A 22,036-nucleotide genomic window follows, 5' to 3' on the forward strand; every position below is an offset into this window, starting at 1 on the left:
TTTTGCTAATGTGATTGGCTTTCATTCCCTGTGTAGTCATAATGGAACATCCTTTTCATGGCCCCATTGCTTGGGTGACGACCTATCAATGCCTGTAATCACCTAACACAGAACGTAGTAACTATGCATTGGTATGATTAGCAGCTCCATGCAGTGTACATTCTTAAAATGATGTGCAGAATAAAATTTCTATTTCTTATTGCTGTCCTTAGCCCGTGGTTTTAGGGACTCCAAACCTGCAAGATAATATTCATCTAATTTGCATTTTTTCAGTTAAGATTTCCTTTCTGTTCTGTGGACCAGTGGTGAAAAGTATAGCTTCTTTTGTTTTGTTTTAATTTTCCCCTAAGAGCCTTTCTTCCTTATGCATGGCTGCATCACAGAATGCTACCTGTCTTCAGAGGCCAGCTGTAGTATCAGCTCCAAGGAGTCTCTCCACCCTCACTCCTCAGTCTAAACCCCTTTGGTCTCCCCACAACTCCTACTCTCTACCACATTAAAATGCAAGTAATTCCTTCCCCACAGCATGTTGGCATGTTGCTTGGACTGATTTGTATACTTAATAATAGCATGAGCAAACACAGCTAACTAGCTTTGTACAGTTAAAGAAATAATAACAGCAAATACACTTTTAGGCATTTTATAAATATTAACTCATATAATCTCCTCAGCAATCATAGGAAGTAAAAAATATTATTCTCCCCATTTTGCAGGTGGGGGAAGTAAGTCACAAAGATTAAGCAAGTAACTTGCCCAATATTTCATAGGTACCATGTGGCAGAGCCAGGAATTGGTAATTAAAATAATAGGCTTTTAAACTATGAGGTTACAATGAGCCATAGGCAAATTGGAGATTTGTATAGGTTGTAAGTTCCTGGATGTCTGGGACAATGAAAATCTGTGTCATCCACTGGAATTAGCATAAGGGCTCCACATAGTAAGTACCCAGTTACATGAAATAGCTTTGCATTGGGAGAATCGCCCCTTAAAATTTATGATGCAGCCAGAAAATGCCCTCCTTTTCTTCCGTCAACATTTTTTTAGTATATGTTCTGCCCTTCTGCTCAATATGCTTCTCAGAGCATTTTAAAACCTCACATTAAGCACTGCTTGAGCACCTCTCTGTTAGGGATGCCAGAGTTCTGTTTTTTTTTTTTTTTTTTTTTTTTTTTTTTTTTTTGTCTGTGAGTAGCTGTGTGATAAAGATAAGGCATACTTGTTGAAATTAGGGTTACTCGAGTCTTTAGTGGTTTATGGATCAGTAGATAATGGCACTATAAAATTCCAGCTCATTCTCATTCTGATGAAAGGGGAATTGCATGGTGTTAGTTTATTTTCAATAAAGTCACCAAATGTCAATGCATATGAAAAGAACTCTGGCCATAGTCCTCCTCCCCTTCCCCCCATCCAGTGTGATCTGGTGGACTGAGGTCACAGCCCAGACTATGGGACTGGTGGGTGTGCATTGCCATCTGTCAGGATGATCCTGGTGCCCAAAAATTGGTGAAAGAAGCCATAGAATTTCCTCAACAGGGACACAGACTCACACAGACCTCCTCAGTGTTAGTTCATAAGGGGATTCTCTTTAACACTTTAGATACAGAGACATGATATTTCTTTAAGGCTTACGTTTTTGGCTTATATGAGTTCCCAGGAAGACTTGGAATATTATCTTTGTGTTTCAGGGACAAGACTGGGGATTGGAGCAGTGAGGATGCCTAATAGGCTGTTTCCTCCTATAGACTGAGAATACCTGAAGGTAAAGGCTGTACTGAAGCCCCTGTGCTTTCTCCACAGGAGGCCAAGTGTTGGCCTGGTGCCCTGTAAGTCTACTGTGAATGTAGTAATTTAACTCTTGCTATAAAACTAGTTGTAGAAACTGAGGCATAAGAACAATAAAGTATATGGCCAATGTTATAGCACTTGTTAATGCCAGTCAGAACTGGGAAACAAGACTCATCCCGCCTGCTTCTCTGTGTAATGGAGAATCATGATCTCTTGGGTGCTGCAGGGTCTGATGGAGTAAAGGGGGCCTGTCCAAGGCTTCTGGGTAGCTAAACAGGAGGGGAACTGAGGCCCTTATCTGCTGGATGCTTTCTATCGAGCCAATCATTTTTCTAACAGAATTGGAGGAATGATACTAGGAAGTACTCTGTGAAGGGACAGTTGACTGTATTGTGAGGCCAAAGATGGCTTGGATCCATTCAAGTCTGATTTCTGAAGACAGGTTCATTTCATAGGCAGTGGATCTTGACGGTTGTCACAGAACTTCTAGTGACATCTGTTTGAACCAACCTTTTGAAAAGATTCCGTCCTTAGGATGGCCTGTGGCCTAACTAGAGAAGGCAATGTGCCTGTGAATCCATATATAAAATAAAAGTATCAACATCTTGTATCTGTATCATACTTCACCATTTATTAAGCGTTATCGTAAATATGATCTATTGCGATTCTTATTTCATCCTATGAGGCAATCTTTATTTTATTGATAAGGATGCCAGGGTTCAGAGGGGTTAAGTACATTATCCAAGGCCACATAGTTAAAAAGTAATCAACAGCAAACTAGAACAGAGGTTGACTGTGTCCTAGAGCACTAAGCAGAAGTTGCCCGGTGTTTATATGTGTTTATTGCATAACAGAATTGGACCATACACTGTGGACACGAACTTAGATTCCCAGTCACAAAAGGGGAGTGGTAAGAAAAAACCTAAACAAAACAGATCAGGGCAGAAATTTCTCAGGCCTCTCAGACAGGTGAAGATACCTACCCAGAGTTTTTAGAAAAGGAATAGTTTATTTTTAGGCAGAGGTAAGATAAGAGAGACTCTGGAGAGGCTGCAGAAGGGACATGAGGCTTGAATTAGGCTGTGGGAAAATTAGGACTTATTTCCTTCAATGACGGACAATTTAGTCTCAAGTGGAGTTTTAAAAAACACCTATATCTTGTGGATTGAGGATCGATTTGGGAATTACAGCTTGGGCTCTCTCCCTTCGACAATTAGAGTTTTGACTACATCAGTATTTTCAATGGATCTTTAATAGTCACATTGCATAAAAAGAAGTTCATGGTCACATTGTTGTAGGACTTTCTCCTTAGGGTTCTTGTCACATGACCAGGAAAGATAAGGACACATAGAAGGGTGAGAAAAATGGAATTTATTGGGTAGAAGGAAATAAAAAATGGAAACAGGGACTCTCGGCAAAGCAAGAGCCCTTCTAGGAGGCTTTCTGTCTCACAGATTGAATCACTGGTTACCCCCAGGAACAGGAAGAACCAGGCACCTCCCCTACTGCAAACGGTGTGAACTTCTATAGCTCCACTCCATTCTCCCAAGGATGCAGACTTGTCAGAGGTTCTCCAGGGACCCCTTTATACTTGACTGTCTCATTCCCACTGTGGAGAAGTACATCTAACTGCCAATTAGAATAAGGATAAGGATATGGGTGAAGACCAATCAGTTTACAAAGCTCCTTGAGAGGCCTGTGTAAGGGTCCCTGGTAAAAGGAGCCATCGTCCAAGGCTCCGATTACCTGACTGTTTGGAGTTTGATGGCCTGAAGGCGAGAAGAGACAGACTAGGTTATTAAAAAACATGTATTAAAATGAAACAAGTGGGAGGTGAGGACAGCTTAAAAATCCCAAGACATTTTACCAGTTTGCACAGGCAGAGGGAGACCAAAAGCCTGAAAGGTAAAACAACTTTTAGACTTTTGCCAGCATGTCAAACTTCTGGGTTCCCTTCTCCTGACCCAATACTAAGCCAACCAGTTTAAGGTTTGGGAAATTAACTTTTCCCAGTTTGGAGGATGCATCCAAGGGGACTATTTTGTAGTATGAGACATAATTACTTATCAGTGAATAGAGGACAGAAGGAGGAGACAGGAAAACAAAAGGTGTTTTTTTTTTTTTTTTTCGAGTTCCAAGGGCTCAGGATGCATTTGAAATGGGTACAGAGTGAAGATGGATGGCCACTCACCTAGAAAGAGGGGAGCAGGCATGCTTTGTTTCCTTCTCTTCCTAGCAAATACCTGGGGTACGTGAGGGAGAGAAGGAAGAGTGTCCTCTTTCCCTCTTCCATCCTTGCATCTTCAAGTCCCAGCAACTTTGGCATGTGCATCAAAGCATGCACCCATGAAGCAGGGAGGGCTTAGAGAATATAAATTATCTTTTCTCACCTATGCCTCTATTCCCCTACTGTCAGTAGCCTTGGAGTTCCCTAGACCTCACTTGTGCCATAGATACTAGCATGACCTTTATCCATGAAATGGAAGGCTTGGCTTAATCAGCAAAAATTAGCTGTTCTCACCTGAATGGTGCCTTTTAACCTCTGTTATCATCCGCCTCTAGAGCCGTTAGATCCAGTTTTCTTTTCTAGTGCTTTACCGTGAAGCTTGAAATTGAGTTTTGGACAAAAATGTGTCCCAAACTCAATTTCAAGCATTACATGGACTCCTTATCATAAGCCAAATGCTCCTTAAGCATCACATGGACTCCTTATCATAAGCCAAGTGCTAAGGTAAAGCTGTGGAATTGAGTCCTCTTCCAATAAGGGAGAGAAAATGATGTCTTGTGACATTTCCATATAGCTGGTGGTTATAGTTATGCTTGCTAAGATTTGGATACATGGTGCTTGGCTTTGGTTAGCTCCCTTGGTCTTACTTTCCCCCCAAAAAACCTTTAGGCAATGGGCATCCTATTTATTCCCATCACCTGACAGGATTTGCAGAATAATTGCTCAGAACTAGAATATTGATCCAGAGTTCTACATTACCCATCCCATTTGCTCTTTCTGAGCTGCAGCTGGAGATTGCTAGTTGGTTCACAGGAACAAGCAGAATTAGTCTAAAATTTAGGCAAAAACTTAGAAACAACTAATGAGTTTAGAATTTAATGAAAAAGGTATAATAAGTTTTGAATCATAATTTCTCTTCAGTCCTCATTTTTGTTTAAAAAAAAATTATGGTAGGCCTGACTTGTTTGCAAAATAGACTTTAGTCTTATACTTGGCCTTATTAGTTACATAAAATACAGCAAGAATAACTATTTCTACATACACCTTTTAGATTGGCTTTGATGGAACTCTCCTCCGCAAGGAATCTCAGATAAGACCTTTTAAAGCTGAGCCTAGCCATGAGTTTATATTTTCAAATACTTGTGAGTTGGTGATCCTCTCCTCTTAAGGTCACAAGATAAATTTGGAGGTCCTGGGCCTGTTAGAAAGTGACATTCTCTACTGACCACAGGTCAGGAAACCTATACAAGGACTGTGTAGACAAAGGTGTGAGGCCAGTTTTTTCCCAACAGGCTTTCCTTGGCTCTGCAAACTGAGCTTGACTCCTTAAAGGGGAGCACCCCCTTCCAGTCAAACCCTTGGTAAAACCACCCGTTTCTGCAATTGTGTCCTGTAGCAAAAGAAATAAGTGGATTCTTATTGTACTGATGCAAACAACATATGCCATAAGTTAAAAATACTCACAGATAGTAATCCAAATTCTAGAGGAACCAGGCAGAAACAAACATGCTCCAAACTTTCTTCACAGGAGGATACCTTAATTAATAAAGGCTGCAAATAGTTCAAAATAAGTTTCCTTGACTCTGAAAAGCAGAACAAGGATCAGCAATATTCCAAGAAAAAGTTTTAAAGATGGTTTCAGTTTTCTAAGTTCAGTCTGTTTAGTTCTTGTTTTGCTTGATATTAGTGAGCACTTCAGCTCTTCGTGAGTTCTGTGCAGCTTTTTTTTAATTCCAGTGTTATAATCTCCAGTTATCATAAACCTATATTTGAGAGCCCCTGTCAAAGTTCTATAACTCATCATAAACAATCTTTTGAAAAGGATTAAAACAAGTCAGAAATTGTCTGTGAATAACAAAATGTCCAGTGTAGTTATAGTTAGAAGCATAATTGACAAAGTTTGGTTATCTCTGTGGTTTAAAATAGCTTAACATAACAACCTTATTATGATTGATAGCATATACTCAAACATTAGAATTTTAGAAATTTCATACAATTTTGGAACATATATTAGCATTATTCACCAAAATGTAACCTAAAGAAGATTGAACATCACTTTGGCAATTCCATGTACCTAAACATATTAAACAATCCTGTTTACCTCTTTTTTCTGGACACTTCAGTGGCCGTTGGAAGTATTCAAAAAGCCAGGTGTCAGGAATGATAATTTTATAACTGAAGTTTGATTTTGGGAAGCCTATTGAATATGTTAGAGGTTTAAAACACTTGATGTTATGAAATAGAATTCCGGATTACCATAAATTATTTTACAAAATGATAACTCAGAAATTTAAAAAGCAAAAAACCTTTTATAGCCCTTTACAGATTTTGCTAAAGAACAGATTAACTTGTGCTTTTATTTCAATCCTCAATTTACAGAAAAACCATATATTACCTTTTTGAATTTAGCCAATATGTTTACACAGGGAATAATTTTGCAAGATTAAGTTTTGCATACCTTCCAGCAGTTGTTTGAACTTTTAGCTTTATCTTATCTAATCTAAAACAATTATTTAACCCTAGGCAAGAATTTACATTTTCCCCAATGATTAAAGTCATGTGAATTGAAAGATACCACAGCTTTTGTTTCCCCTTTTAGAAACATTTGATCAAAGTGGTTATCTCCCATTAGGACAATTAATTTGAGCTATTTTTATAGCCATCACACACAAAACAAATATACAACTACACAGACACTCAGAAGAAAACCCAGTTCCCACAAGATCCTTCCTTTGCCAATCTCCTATTTGGATTATTAGCCTCCAGATTCTTTTAATTTCTGGGGTTCCATGAGAAAAACAGAAGTCTCTCCCATTTTATGCATGCATTAATAGTGGTGAGGCAAAATGGAGAAAAATAATTTAGTTGACTGAAAAAACAAAACAAAACTATTTTTTCCTAAAAACAAGGTTCATCAAAAGGAAAACATAAAGGCCATTTAAATATAACTTGGATATCTACTTTTAATTAAGCTGAGTGCTCCTTAAGAAACTCCTTTTAATTCCCTTATAACTTAACAAGTGGCCAATATTTCTGTCTTTCAGACTTTATTAAAGGTTCAGAGAAAGGAAAATCCAGAGCATTCTGTGAAGGGGAAGGGAATCAACAAATAGCAAAAGGTCAGACAGATATCAAACCAGAAGGGACTCATTTCCTAAGCCAGAATTTAATCCCAGCCATGGGTAAGCTAAACAAAGCCTTGCCATGGTGTTACGTGCCATGCTCCCAAGGACGTAAAACAAGATGGAGGCCTGCAACAGAGTGTTTCACAGACCATACAGAAAGACATGCAAAGCACACCCAATTGGCTACAGCTTAAGACCAGCCTCACAAATTCTTTCTTATAATAAAACTTTACAGAGAATATAAACAGCAGTCATTACCATTCCTAGCCTAGTAAAATGTCTTCTGAAAGGAAAAAACAAACAAACAAAACACACAACCATGCTTAAAAGTCAACTTTTGACCTGATGGAGAAAAAGAAAGAAAGAAAAATTTTAAATGCCATCCAATGGGGTTGAACCCCTTGGCCAGGGGAAGGGAAAGATGTCTCAGATGCATGGCATTTACCAGCCCTAGCTAGGAGGGGAGGGGGAACAGGGAGCTGCCACTTGCCCTTCCATCCAGAAAAAGGAAGGAAAAGGCCATGGAAAAGCTGGGTTGGACTGAGGCTTCCCAAACCCCAGGAGTGTTGGTGGTGCGGGCACAGTTCCCCTACCCTCAGAAGTGTGTGGATGAAAAGGTTTAGAAATGAGAGGGAATGAGATTTCTTGGTTTGCTTCTCACTCACCCTTTCTCAAACCCCATGTTCTTGGCACCAAAGATGTTTTGGGACTTTCTCCACAGGATTCTTGTCACATTACCAGGAAAGAGTAGGCTTGCAGAAACACAGAAGGATGAGAAAAATTGAATTTATTTTGTGAAAAAAAGAAAGAAACAAAAGGAAACAGGGACTCTCAGCAAAGTGAGAGTTGTGTTAGCAGCCTTCCTGCATCACAGATTGAATCCCTGGTTACCACCCAGGAACAGGAGAAGCCAGGTTTTTCCCTGCTGCAAATGGTGCAAACTTCCATGGCTCCACCCCATTCAACCAGGGTGCAGACTGGTCGGAGGTTCTCCAGGGGGCACTTTATACTTGAATGTCTCAAAATTACTTTGGTTAATGCTGCTTTAAGACAAGTTGGCCACAATATTCACTTGGCAGATGATTCCAAGCCTTTAAAATGCCAATGTGTATTGTGAATCTCCAAGAGAGATGTGGTATGTTACTTTTCACACTTATTTTTTGGACACAAGGTCCTTTGCAGATTGTGTAGCACAGGACATGATAATTTTCATCTTGCATTTTGGAGGAATTGTATTCTACTTGGCCATTTGCTTTCTTGGTTTTTTGTTTTCTTTGTTTTTTGTTTTGTTTTGTGTGTGTGTGTGTGTGTGTGTATCTAACTTTGCTCCCTACCTGTGAGATCCCTGATTAAATGAACAATGTGTTTATTTCTCTATATTGCACAACTTCTATTAAAGTGTATATAGGGGCTCAATAAATACATTGATTTGAATGAAATTTGATGCTGTAGATTCAGAAGCGAGGGAATACAGGTTTTATAGAGAAATCTATGAAAATTCAGCCACAGTTTTGTTACTTCTGGCCTTTCTAACAGCTTGTAGAAAATGCCTTTCTCTTGAGAGTCTCACAGACAGGATCGTGATCTTCGGACCATTCTTTTGAATTAGAGAGGTTATTAGTAGCAATGTCGTTAAGTGAAATTTAAGGGGAGAGAACCTCAGATGGCTAAGAAACTTTTCTATGCTGGGAAAAGTAATTAATTTCCTAAACTGGAGGTGACTGGATCTTAGTCCACAGGTGATATGTCTGTTTTGTGCCTGTGGTGGTTATTATTTCACCTAATTCCCTATTTGAACTTCAAATGGCATCACATTGCCCAGGTAATCCGCTCCTTCCTCTCTCCTCTCGACTCTTCTTTCCCTACTCCCTACTCTCACATGCTTTGAAATGCCTCTGCTGCAGCACTGTTCTCTGTACTGTGTGGGGGGAGGGTTGGATTAGAAGAGAGACTTATATAATCTCAGACTGACAGAAAAAGTTACAGCACAGCAGAAAGAGCATTTTTTCCTGATCCATAACATGTTTTTATAGCCGAAAGATCCGTTTCAGGATCAGGCACTGCATTTAGTTCTCTTGCCTTGCTTCCTTCAGGCTGGAGCAGCCTTTCCATTTTGCGTTAACCTCCTAACTTGATACTTTTGAAATTTCACACCAGTTGTTTTGTAGCATGTCCTTCTTTCAGGTTTCTCTAATCTCTTTTCATTATTAGAATTGAAAGTATGGATTTTGAATACCTCTGCATTGCAAGCTTCATGAGGAAGGGGACCGTTTCTCTCCCTCCCGCTCCAGACTGCATCCAGAGCTTGATACACATTTGCTGAGTGAATTAGAAGTAGTGTTCCACCATCTCTTCATAAATACTCTTCCTTCCAGCCTTGAAGTTCCCTGTCACATTCTGTGTTGGATTTAATCAGCTTTCTTGGTTTAAATTTATATATATATATGAATATATATATGTGTGTACAGAAATACAACATACTGACAGTACATAAATATTGTGTTCAATTTTTTCATTTTTTTACATAGGCATTGTCATGTAATCATCACCTAAGAATTAGAACATTACCAGACCCCAGAAACCTCACTATTGCCCCTCCCTTCAATATCTCAATGGTAATTCATTTTCCGGTTTAAATTAAGCAATTTATAAAATATTTCCTTATTGACTTTAGGTTCTCTGCCTCTTCAGTTTCTTTCAAATTTAAGCAAAACCAAGAAAAAACTTTAACTTATTTCATAATAAACACCAATTGTCATAATATATACCGTTTTGTATACATATGTATGTACACCCGCATGCACAGACACATGTATGTTTTCACATGTCACATCCTTTCAGCCTTTCCATCTACCCTATGAAATAGTCAGGACAGGGATTGTTACTGATATTTTAGAAATGAAGACATGGGGCCTAGAGAAGGGAAACCTTCTGAGCCATGATTTTTCCAGTTTTCAATTTCATTATAGAGTCTATCACAACAATCCTGGCTTTTCTGTAACTGTCAAGGCCAGACTTGACAAATAAAACTATCTTCTTTGAAACATTTTGAAAATAAAGCATTAAACTTCAACCTAGTGCACAGAAAGTGTCGGGCATGGTGAGTTTTACCCAATACTCAATGGTTAGCTTGAACCACGTAACGTGGGCTCTTTTTTGTAAATCATATTAATGGTAGCTCACATTTTCTACCACTTCAGAGTTCTTGAAGTATTTCACATCTATTATCTCACTTAATAAGAGTTGATGATAAACAGCATTTGCTGAGAGCAGTTTATGTTCCTAGATGGTGCTAAGCACTTTACAGCAATTATTAAGACTTTCCACTCAATAAATGGTGAGGTTGGTATATTAGTTTCTATCATTCCACAGCCTCAGTGTCACTGAGTAGAGAATTATTTAATCATAAAATTGTTCCCCTACTAGAGATGGTACAATGGAACAATTCCTTACCTTGTTTAGAAGGATCCATGGACCCCTAGCCCATCATTATTGAATTAAACATCAAGGCAGTGAGCTGGCTACATATCTTCCTAAGAGGTCACTGTAAATATTCCTCACCTCTTCTCTCAGGCTCTCCAGGATCACACAGTCAAAAAAATTAGGAACTTCAAGTTCAGTGCTCTTTTTAAATTGCTCTTTCACCTTCCTTTCACTGAAAACCCAGTTCTAGTTCTCCCTTGTGAGGGACTGGACTTCACGATGATATTTTTTCCCTCACTCCACAGAGCATGTTGCTATTCAGAATATTAAAGAACAAAAGGGAATCAATCTGCTCACATTCTATTCCAAGGTTCTAAAGACAGCAGGTGGTATATTATGTATATATGTCCTCTCAGAGTGCTGAGCACTTTGAAGCTATTTCCTGCGAACGGAGAAGGCAATATCTAAGAGGAGTGTGCTAATGTTTTCTGATGAACTTTGACTCTGCTGTTATATCAGTAAAGGTTAGAAGTAGTGGCTTGGCAAGCTGAAAGTTGGGGCATTTCATTGATCTCTTCATGTGCCTCTACTGCTAGGTGTTTCTGGAATATTCAGTACTTAATGACAAGGTTGTGTTATTTTCAAAGTAAATGTTCAAAATAGAAAACATATTTAGGATAAAACAGCTTTTTTTAAACCCTCTAAAAGGCTTCACAAATCATTTGTTGAGCTTTTTGAAAAGAAAAATCATATCACTTAAAATATATTTCTAATTAATGCATCGTAATGACTTTTTTGGGAGTACAGCTCTATGAATATTAACCTATGTATTGAATCAAGTACCCACTGTGACAATCAGGATGCAAAATTGTTCTGTTTCCCCAAACAACTGTCATGTGCCCTCCTTTTGAAGTCATACTCTTCCACTGTCCCTAAACCCTTGATCTGTTTGTTCTCTGTCACTCCAGTTCTGTCTTTTTGAGAGTGTTATTTAAATGGAATCACACAATAGTCATCCTATTAAGGTTGGCTTCTTTAATTCAGTACTGTGCCTTAGAGAGTCATCCAGGTTATTAGACCAACATACATAATGCTCATTGCTTAGTATTGCTGAGTATTATTATATTTTTTGGATGCCACAGAGTTTGTTGGTACATTCACTTGTAGAATGACGATTGAATTCTTTCCAGCTTTAGGCAAGTAATAATAGGACTTCTGCAAACATGCATGTATAACTTTTTGTATGAAAGTAAGTTTTCATTATCCTTGGAGAAATATCTAGGAGTGAGATTACTCAGTTGTATGGCAATTTTATGTTTAACTTTATTAAGAAATTGCTAAGCTGTTTTCCAGAGAGAGTGTATGGACATTTCATATTCTACCACTATGAGAGTTCCAATTGTTTTGCATCCTCTTCATCACTTAGTATTATCAGTATTTATTTTTTAATTCCAGTCATTCTGAAAGGTGTATTGTGGTATCTCTTGTGGTTTTAATTTGCATTTCCCTGATGGCTAATGGTGTTGAATTATTCTTCATGTGTTTATTTGACTTTTGCATATTCTTTTTGGTAAAGTGTTTCTTTATGACTTCAATATTTTAAAATTTAGTTGTTTGTTTTCTGATTCTTCCAACTTTATTCTTATTTTTCAAAAGTTTTCTCAATGTCTTAGGACTTTCTTTTTTAATATAAATATTAGAATCAGCTTCTCTGTAGCTAAAATAAATCTTTCTGGGATTTTGATTGGAATTAACTAAATCTGTAAGATGTCTTGGAGAAAATTGACTTCTCTATGTTGAGGTTTTCGGTTCATGAATATGGTATGTCTCTTCTATTATTTTCTAGTACCAGTGTAACAAATTACCAAAAACTTAGTTGCTTAAAAAAACACCCATTTATTGTTGCACAGTTTCTGTGGGTCAGAAGGCCAAGAAAAATGTGGCTTAGCTGGTTCTCTGCTAGGGTTTCATAAGGCTAAAATGATGGTGTCAGCAATATTGTGTTCCTTTCTAGTGACTCGGATGATGAATATATTTCTATTCCTTTAAAATTTATTGGACTATTCATGTTGTCTATTTCATCTTAGCTCAGCTTTAGTAGTTTGTAGTTTTTGAGGTATTAGTCCGTTTTATCTAAGCTATGGAATGTATGAGCCTAGAGTTTGTAATAGTCCTTTATTATCATTTTATTGTCTCAGTGATCCCTAGTCATGTCCCCGCTTTCATTTCTATTATTAGTGATAGGGAAATTTTTCCTTCTTTTGATTTCTTTATATATGTATAAAACTAACTTTTGATTTCCTTATATATGTATACGTGTGTGTGTGTGTATATATATGTATTTATATATACACACACACACGTGTTTTTCCCTGTTTTAAAATTATTTGATTTATACTCTATAATATAATTTCCTTAATTATGTTTGTTTAATTTATTCTTCTCTTCTTTCTCTAGTTTCTTAAATGGGAAGATTAGATTATGGGCTTGACATCTTTCTTTTTTTCTAAGATAAGGCTATAATACTACAAATTATCCTCTACACACTACATTAGTTGCATCCTACATACTTGGTATGTTTTGTTTTTATTTTTGTCAAGTTAAAAGTATTTTCTAATTTCCCTTACAACTTTCTTTTTGATTTCTTTTAATATATACTTTATTTTAAGGTATATACTTTAATTTTGAAGTGTTTAGAAATTTTCCTATTATCTTTCTGTTATTGATTTCTAGTTCTGTGGCTAGAGAACATACTTTGAATTCTTTTAAATTTGTTAATATTTGATTTATTATACATGATATGGTATATCTTGGTGAATGCCCTACTGAAAAGAATGCACTATTTTTTACTTTTAGAATACTCAAACAATTGTTCCATATAATATGCTCATGTGTTATAACTGCACTCATTGGGAAAGACAGGATGATGAACATTTACTTCATTTTACCCCAAATCAGACTCTTCCATGTTACTTTGCCAAAATTTTATTTACTGATAAATATTAGATTCTGAAATACTCTGCAAAAGAATCTTATTTTCAAAAAAGCCCTATAAACTCCATGAAAGTTTGATTATGAAAATAATAACTTTCATATCTTAATAAATGCTATCCCTTTCCTGTAGAATGGAATACTTAATAGCTTTTCCTGTTTTCTTCAAAGGCTTGTTTGTCATATCTTAGGTAAGCACAGAATGCAAGACCTACTCAGCCTTTTTGCAGTAACTTAGAGAAGTTTAAAGGAAAGATCTGAATGGGATCAGGGCAGGATCAGAACTCAAGGACATGATTTGACCCTTCATGGGGATGGCCTTCTAGGGTGTATTGATTGGTGTGAATGGCCAAGTTTTCAAAATTGAATAGTCATCGTTGTCAGTGGGCAGGTCATAGAGAAGGGCGTGCTTCAACCATGGCAGGAATGAAGCAGGTTTAGCAGTTTCATGGTTACAGGAGGTTTATCTAGCAGACTGGAAGCCTTAACAGGGATACAAGGTAGACTTCTGGAAGAGGGTGCTGACAAGCACCAAGTCGAAGGCCTGAGTGGGTGTTTTCTGAGTATAGAGCCATATATGGGATCAGGAAACTGAGAAACAAATCCAGTCCTATGACCTGCTGAAATGCTGCTGTGCAGAAAGAAGGCAGAACAAATGGTGATTCAGGGCAAATCCCACCCTTGGGGCAGCAAACCTAGTTTCAGCCTGTCACCTGCTGGCTAGATGAGAGCATCCAGTCATCAGAGTGATGCAGGTAAGGAGAAGTTAATGATTACCAAGTCTAGAGAATGCAGACAATAAAAACTTTCATATGCAGAAACAGATGTTAAGGTGCTGAGCACATGTTAAGACGTATCTTTAGCATTGTTGTTGATTACAGAGGACTAAGTACATTTTAAATTTTCTTGCTAAAGGATATAGGCATTAAAGTTGATATACTGGGAAGCAATGGGATTAAATATGAGACATGTACCAGAATGCAAGGGAGGAAGTACGAAGATTGTCATGCAATAAATAAAATGGAAATGCGAGAAAGGCTGGGAATATATTATACGTAGGTTCCAGTCATCTGAAGCAACATCAGGGCCTGTTAGGCCCCATCACAATAATCTAAGGCTAAGCTATAATTTAGACACTGAGAAACTATGTTTATTACCCAAGTCCCTTTGCTTTCTGACAGTTTCTCCATCTCTGACCCAGCACTCTCTCACTCTAGGAAGCAAAAACCAAAAGTGTATTATTGTTTACAATAATAAAATTCTAAGGCTGAATACAAAACAATGCTAAATGACCCAGCATTCTCTGAGAGGTTTCCGATCAGCCAACCGCCTCCCAGTTACATTGGTACCTGTAATCTGTCAAAAGCAACCTGCTCAACCACATTTCCTTTTCAGTCTGCTTCGTTCTAATTCATCACAGGGCAGGACAGGCCCTGGATGTGTGTTTGCAGACAAGTTATCTTTAGATTAGCTTTGCCTTGGTGACCTGACTCTTTGCTGCCTTCAGCATAATCCAGTTACTCTTGGGAATATCAATTAAGGCCCTCAATCACACTAATTAGAATGTCTTCTAAACGTTGCCTTAGGAATTCAGCAGCTTATAAACAGGCAAATTGGGAAAATCTAGAGGTATGTGGAGTTTTTTAAATAGCCCACAGCAATTTGGGAGGCCGTAATGCTTTAGCACAGCTGAGTAGTGGGGCTGAAATTACTGTTCCCTGAATGCAATGAAATCTCTAGTTGCTCTTTGCTGGCAAGTTTAATGCAGAGTAATTAATTACATTTATTAATGACTTGGATGAGGATATAGGTTGCATGCTGATCAAGTCTGTAGATGTCACAAAGCTAGGAAGGTAGTAATTATTGTGATAACAGACTCCGGAGCCAGAATGATTTCAAGACAGAATTTAGCAGCAATCTATCCAATACATGCCTGGCAATGTTCCAGAAAGTACAATTTGGTGGTCATATTGCTCCTCTACTCAGAAAACTTTGGTGATCCCCTATTTGCTGTTTAAGTTACAGCCCATGCCCTTAGCCTGTTAATTAAGGCTTTGCCATTGATCCTACCACTGTCTACTTTCCAACAAAATCTCTATAGTTCTTTTTCTAATACCTTGTGCCTGAGCAAATCTCAGTTCTTTATATACTATTTTCTCTTTGTGTTCTATGCTTTCACTACCTTTGAGCATCATTCTCCCTCCACTCAAGGTTTCTTTTACTCACATATTCCTTTTGCCTCAAGTCTGAATATCCAAACCAGTTCAAATGCCACCTCTTCTTTTATTGTCTTGGCCGGAGTGACCCCTTTCCTTTGCTAATCTTCAATAACACTTATCTGTTCGCCTCTATTTTTAACACTTTTACTTTGTATTACAGGTTTTTTTTTTGTTGTTGTTCACATTTTAAGTTTCTGTTAGACCCTGCATAGTGCTGGGTCTGTCTGGTAACTCTTTTTATCTCCTAAGTGTCTCTGGATGTGTGTTCTATTCATAGTTGATGATACTAAAGTGGCTTCCTTGGGGTTCAACTTTACTATGGAAAAGTGCCTTTAAAGAAAGCTCTACATCTTGCTCACTGAGGCTTCGTAGTTATATGATAGCAACTTGGAAACTCAAAGGATAAATCCTTGAGGGGATGGATATTTCCATTTTTCATGTTGTGCTTATTTCACATTGCTTGCCTGTACCAAAACATCTCAGGTCCCCATGAATATATACACCCTCTATACCTATTATATACCCCCCCACACACAAACACACAAATTAAAAAATTTGGAAAAGAAGGAGAAAATGCTCAATACATATTTTATTGAATAAATGAAAGACTGATGAAGAGAAAAAGGATTTTCCCAAAGCCATAATATAAGAGTTGGAAGGAGGTGCTGGGAAGAAAACATCATTTAATTTATCAGATAAAACAATAGCTTCTGATATGATGAGCTCACCTGTGACTTGTGTACAACCAGGCTAAAAAAGGAAGCATGAACCAGAGATTTTTCGAGACGTGTGGTTAAGAGAGGTGATAAGAGTTGGAAACTCGCATCATGCTTTAGGGTAGCCACACAGCTTGGATTCCTTGTGCAGTTTATAATTTGGGTTTTAATTTAATCCTCTTAAAACTGCCCATTTTAAATGATATTATGTGAGAACCTTATTTATCAAATGCCTCTTTGATCTGTTTAAGCAGCTGCATACCTGTGGTTGTGAAACGTGTGGCATAGGCTCTTTGAGATAACAGTCTTTGTAGTTAGCCCAATGTGGATATAAATCCCATCTTTGTCACTTAGAAATATGATCTGGACAAGTTATCAAGACCTCCGCTGGCATTCTTATATGACTATTACATTCGACACACAAAGCAGAGTTCTTAAGCTTAGATTTTCTGCATTGTCTTCAGGATTCAGTATTTATAACCCACAGAGGTTTTAGCAGTGGCCAGTTATGTCTTGGATAGTAGAAAAAGAAATACTTCACAGAGCTGTCAAATCTCCAGGTCTTCTGCATTAAATATCACACAACCAAATGTAAGGATATGGTTCACAGTCATTGGCTGCTTCAGCTGGTTATCAATAGGAAGGCTAAATATCACAGAAATTAGACTCCTGCCTCATCATTTCTCTCTTCCAGTGAGAAGAGGAGAGCAAGAGCAGCAGGGAACTAGATTTATATAGTTTTCCTTAATATAAATTCAGAGTGTGATGGATTACAGACAAAGTCTGAATCCAGGATTCCTAGACTTTCTACATGTCACTAAAAGGGAAAAGTACCTGGATTGTAAAATATTCCCACTAGAAATACACCAAGGGAATGCAAAGAGGGGTAAGAAGTTTGAGTTTATCTGTCAGAAATGTGAGTCCTGGTCAGAAAATTCAGATGAATATTTTTTAAGTAGGTAGTAATAATTCAGTGAAAAAGAGATAGTTGCAGAGACAGACCGCAGGAGTTTGATCACAGCTCTACCACTTCTAGCCAAAGGATCTTCGTTATGTTATTTAAACTTGTCTATGAAATTTCTTTATCTGCATGTAATGTGGGAATTAAAAACAACAAAACAAAGCAAAAACAAAATAAAACCTGTTTTATTGGTTGGTTCTGACAATTAAATTTGTTAATACTATAAAATTCCCAGAACAATCCCTAGTCTATAGTAAGCATGCATGCATGCTAGTTATTACCATTTAAGCACTTGAAAGTAATAAGTGATTCTCCTTACCTTTGTATTTGTGTTTATAGGATGACACTTCTGTGGTGTGTAATGAGTCTCTACTTTTATGGAATTCTGCAAAGTGATGCCTCAGGTAAGTGAATGGCTTTTGAAAATGTATTAAAATGCAAGTCATGCATAAAGTAATGAGTTCGCTCTTCCTGAGAATGAATTTAAATGAGCATAATATTATTTATGACCATTGTCTTCTGTGGTAGCAAGTAATCATAAAGCAGAATAATAACAGAATTTTGGTGATAGAACCACTGATGTCTCTAGTCTTCATGGGATAGAGCGCACTGGAGGAAAGTGGTCTCCTGTGTTTAAATACAGGAATTTTCATCACCTTCACACTAAGCCAACTAGAATACTGCTGTTTTCCCTTACCTCAGGTCCTGTGGGGAAAAATGCAAGTGATAATAGCACAATCTGTTTTTCAGATTGGAGCCAGTGGTGGAGAAGGCATCGGTGGTAATTATCCATTGAGATGTTAAATGAAATAATGATGAGTTTTTGTCATCTGGTTTCTATATAGGAAAAAAAAGAGAATCTGTCTATAGACTCATTCTTTCTTTGGATGTTACTTCATAAGTGGAGCCAGCTAAGACCTTTATTGAGATTAAAAACCAAACTCCGTCATCATGGGCTTGGATCACATGAAATTAGAGATACAAGAGACTTGCTATTTGAAAATCCATCTTTTCAGGTCGCCTCTTCTTCCCAGAATTATGCCCAGAACCACTCTCTACCTCTGACTATTAATCATTAAATTGCACCCTGTGTTTTCTTGGACTAATCAAATTCTTAGAAAGTTTTTAGTACATAAAACTGAAATTTGTCTCTTTGATTTTAGTACCTAAAACCGAAATTTGTCTCTTTCCAAATATTTACTTGGTTCAACTGCAGGACTTGAAAAAAAAGAAAAGATAAAAATCAAAACAACCAAAAACCTAATGCAATGATTCTCTAATTGTAATGAAGGAAATCTAGAAGTCCTCATTTTATAAAGCTTTTCAGGTAAAATTCCCCTGAACACCATGAACCATACTTTCCATATCATTGTTTTAATTCCTTTTCTATGTGAGAGGGCTTTCGATATGTTTAGTTACTATATAACCATGACCTCAGTGTTCTGCAATATATGCCTTCAACTGTTTTTCATATGACATGGATCTGAGCCCTCCTACCATCCTGATCATCTTTTCTGGGTACATTTCAGCTTTTCTGTGCCACATAAAGCATTGTATTGGAAAGCAAAAATAGCACTAAAGGAGTGGAATAAGTAGGACAGAGTCAGCTCAAAGCTGAAAGAAAAGGTAACTTCTAGCCTTGTTGGCCCTTCCGAGCTTCACAGAGGAATGGCTGTGGATAACCGGGGCTGCTGTTCAGCTGGGATGCACTAGTAGACAGCTCCCTGGCTGTTTAGTCCAGCATCGATCCCGCTTGGTTAGGTGTCCCATTTGATAGGTAAATTTCTTGATGTCCTGATTTTCAAATATGGTAAATATAATTCTTGATTTTAATTTGTTCTTCTTTGATTTAGTTGTATGTTTGAATGTTATCTGCTCACAGAAGCTTCCTTGACCATCTTAACTAAAAATCCCAAGCAGTCATTGTCTATCCCTCTATCCTATTTCAGCTTTCTTTATAACACTTGCATTTCCTGATGTTATATTAACCTTCTTTCTCTTGTGTCCTCCTCTTCCCTCTTCATCTTCTTTCTCCTTTTCCTTCCTCTTTTTCTCCCCCAACTCCCAGTCCTTTCTCCTTTTCTGCCTTCCTGCTTTTGTATCTCTCCATCCCTTTTATTTCCTCCTTCCCTCTCTCTGTCTTGGATTTTAAGCTGCCTGAGGGCGGGAAATTGTTCAGAAACTTTTGTTTGTTATCCAAGCACTCTGAATAATGATTGACACATAGACACATAACAGATGCTCAATATGGAGGTGTCAAATGGTTGAACATATGCCCCTTTACATCCCTTCCCCTGCCCCTAAACTGTCTAGTTTTATAATGGAACCTGTTTGGGTTCATGCCAGTAATTCATGATGTGGTTTTTGTTCTCCCTCATCTTGAAGGAAGAGGGAGAGGGACTGTGTTACCATTGTGGAAGGATTGTGAAGGTTCCAGAAGCTAGTGAGTGCTGGTGCCTTCCCAGCAGTCCTGGCCATGTTACTTTTCTGAATGACCTTTACTGTAATCCATCCAAGGAGTCCCCAGCCCCCACCTCAAGTGCTGTTGGTAAGAGAGCTTTCTACCCAGGAACTGTGACTCATAATTCTGCTAGGGGAAACTAACGTCTTGAATAAGATAAGTTCTCATACCAGCCACATTGCGTCACCGTGAGAGCAGGAAACATGTTGTAATCCCCACAGCCCATCTGGCACATACTCATTTGCCTTCCTTATGAAGAGGTGTATTGTGTCTGACAGTGATGCCACTTCCTAGTTGGAGGGAGAGAAGCAAAAAGGACATGTTGTTGACAAAAACGAAAAGAGCAACTGGCTCTGGGCTAGTGGGGGAAGAAAGAAATCGTCGCACATCTTGAGAGATGAACCAACCTCTGCGCATGAAGGTATTGCCTTTTACAGGTATCTGTGGGTGCAGACAGATTTGTTGGGCTCTCGTGAGACTCTCCTTGTGCTCAGGTTCCCGTCTCAATGGAAACACAGGTTGATGTCAGGGACAAAGGAGGAATGTTCTGAAAACCCTAAAGCACTCTACATGCATATCACAGTAGTAAGACATTTATTTTGTTGTTCTGAGTCCTTCCGTGTGGGCTTCTTAAGAGAAGCCTCAAATATAAAATAAGAAACCATGACAATATCAGAATTTAGCGCCACACAATGTGTTTTCACATGCAGCGAACTGGCCTGTAAGTCATACGATTCTGACTTCAGATCAAGGTTTTTCTGGTAGCAGTAATGTGATCTCCTTATCCCCTCAGGAATGGGAAAGCCACATTTTCATCTTAGGCGGTGATAAAAGCAAATACTTTTTGTAAAGAGCTTTATTTCCCTTTAAGGAATTAAAGCTTAGATAATTATAATAGTGATTCTATAATTATAATGTGCTAGTTATGGTAATAATAATAAAGCTCCCTCTGCTTAAAAAAGCAGTTTGCATTGTACATATTCAATATCATTCCCACACCCAAACCATGGGGTAGTCAGAGCTGTCGTAACTACCTTTGTTGGGTAAGACAAGTTACGATCAAAGTATTTCAATGCATTACTCGAATTCACACAGCTATACTTAGCATGCCCGTAACTTCACTAGTTTCTGGATTCCTGACATCAATATTATTTTTACTAAATATGCTTCAGTCGGCATCTACCAGAATGTAAATGATTTAGAAAGAAGTTTCAGATCTAAGGGACCACAGGTAATCAATCATTTTGTAAACTGTTGAAGAACCACTCTGTGATAGGTCTCCAGGCTTTTTAGGTAAGGAGTATCTTTCCATTGTTATCCTACCCCTTCACAACGCTTAAACATTTTTCTTCAGGAGGAAAATGATTGTAATCCAGAATTCAAACTCAATATTTCTATTTTTGCTTATTCTAGTATTAAATATTTTTACTAATAAACTCAGAGAGGTTCTGTTTGTAAGACTTCGAAATGAACACATCGGCTCAATACATGTCTCTTTTGCTGGGCTTCATTGGTAGTGTGTAAGGAAGCTGAACTGGTAAAAGCTGCCTTTGGAGTAGAAATAAATTTTGGAGCCTGTGATCCCAAGTTGAGGCAATAATAAAAATAGCACCATATAGAAGAGAATGAATTTTAAAAATATTACCATATCAAAATTATTTGCTGCACAAATCACATGAAAAAGATAGTACACTGCCTCCCCAAAATGCAAGCACACACACAGATCTTTGAAAAAGATTCTATTTCAAAGTCAACAGTTGACTGTGTGCCAGGTGCAGGGCTAGATTTCACATACATTATCATTAACTTCACAGGAAACATTGCATAGGGTAGGGGCTAGAGACCCTTCTACCTGTTTGGTAGTTTGGGAAATGAAGCTCCAGGGTACAGGTAGCCCAGGTGCCTGATGCTCATGATGGCATGCCTGATAGAGCTAGGCTGCCTTGACTCCAGAAACAGTGCTCTTTTTTTTTTTAATCCATACTACATTGTGTTTCTTTAGGACTATGCTTTGCTAAGAGAAGTAAGATCCTCTGATTCCTTTTTCATTATATTTTTATAAAATTTGTAGAGAATGGAAATAATCTATCAAATTATTGGGAGTGAATTACACAATGCAAAATAAATA

At 37.9% G+C, this 22,036-nt stretch overlaps 1 protein-coding gene across 4 annotated transcripts in view; it reads left to right on the plus strand.

The window, feature by feature from the left end:
* The window catches only part of IL1RAP (interleukin 1 receptor accessory protein), a 154,538-nt gene that overhangs the window by 31,543 nt on the left and 100,959 nt on the right, over positions 1-22,036 (plus strand). For all 4 annotated transcript variants that reach the window (XR_004734374.3, XM_078350128.1, XM_008981394.5 and 1 more), the window contains exon 2: positions 17,787-17,851. Coding sequence is in view for 3 of the 4 variants with exons in the window: in XM_078350128.1 (XP_078206254.1) it covers positions 17,788-17,851 (64 nt within the window). In the remaining variant the exon portion in view is untranslated. The remainder of the gene's footprint in view (positions 1-17,786; positions 17,852-22,036) is intronic.

Source organism: Callithrix jacchus, chromosome 15 (assembly GCF_049354715.1).
Source record: "Callithrix jacchus isolate 240 chromosome 15, calJac240_pri, whole genome shotgun sequence".
NCBI classification, from domain to species: Eukaryota; Metazoa; Chordata; class Mammalia; order Primates; family Cebidae; genus Callithrix; species Callithrix jacchus.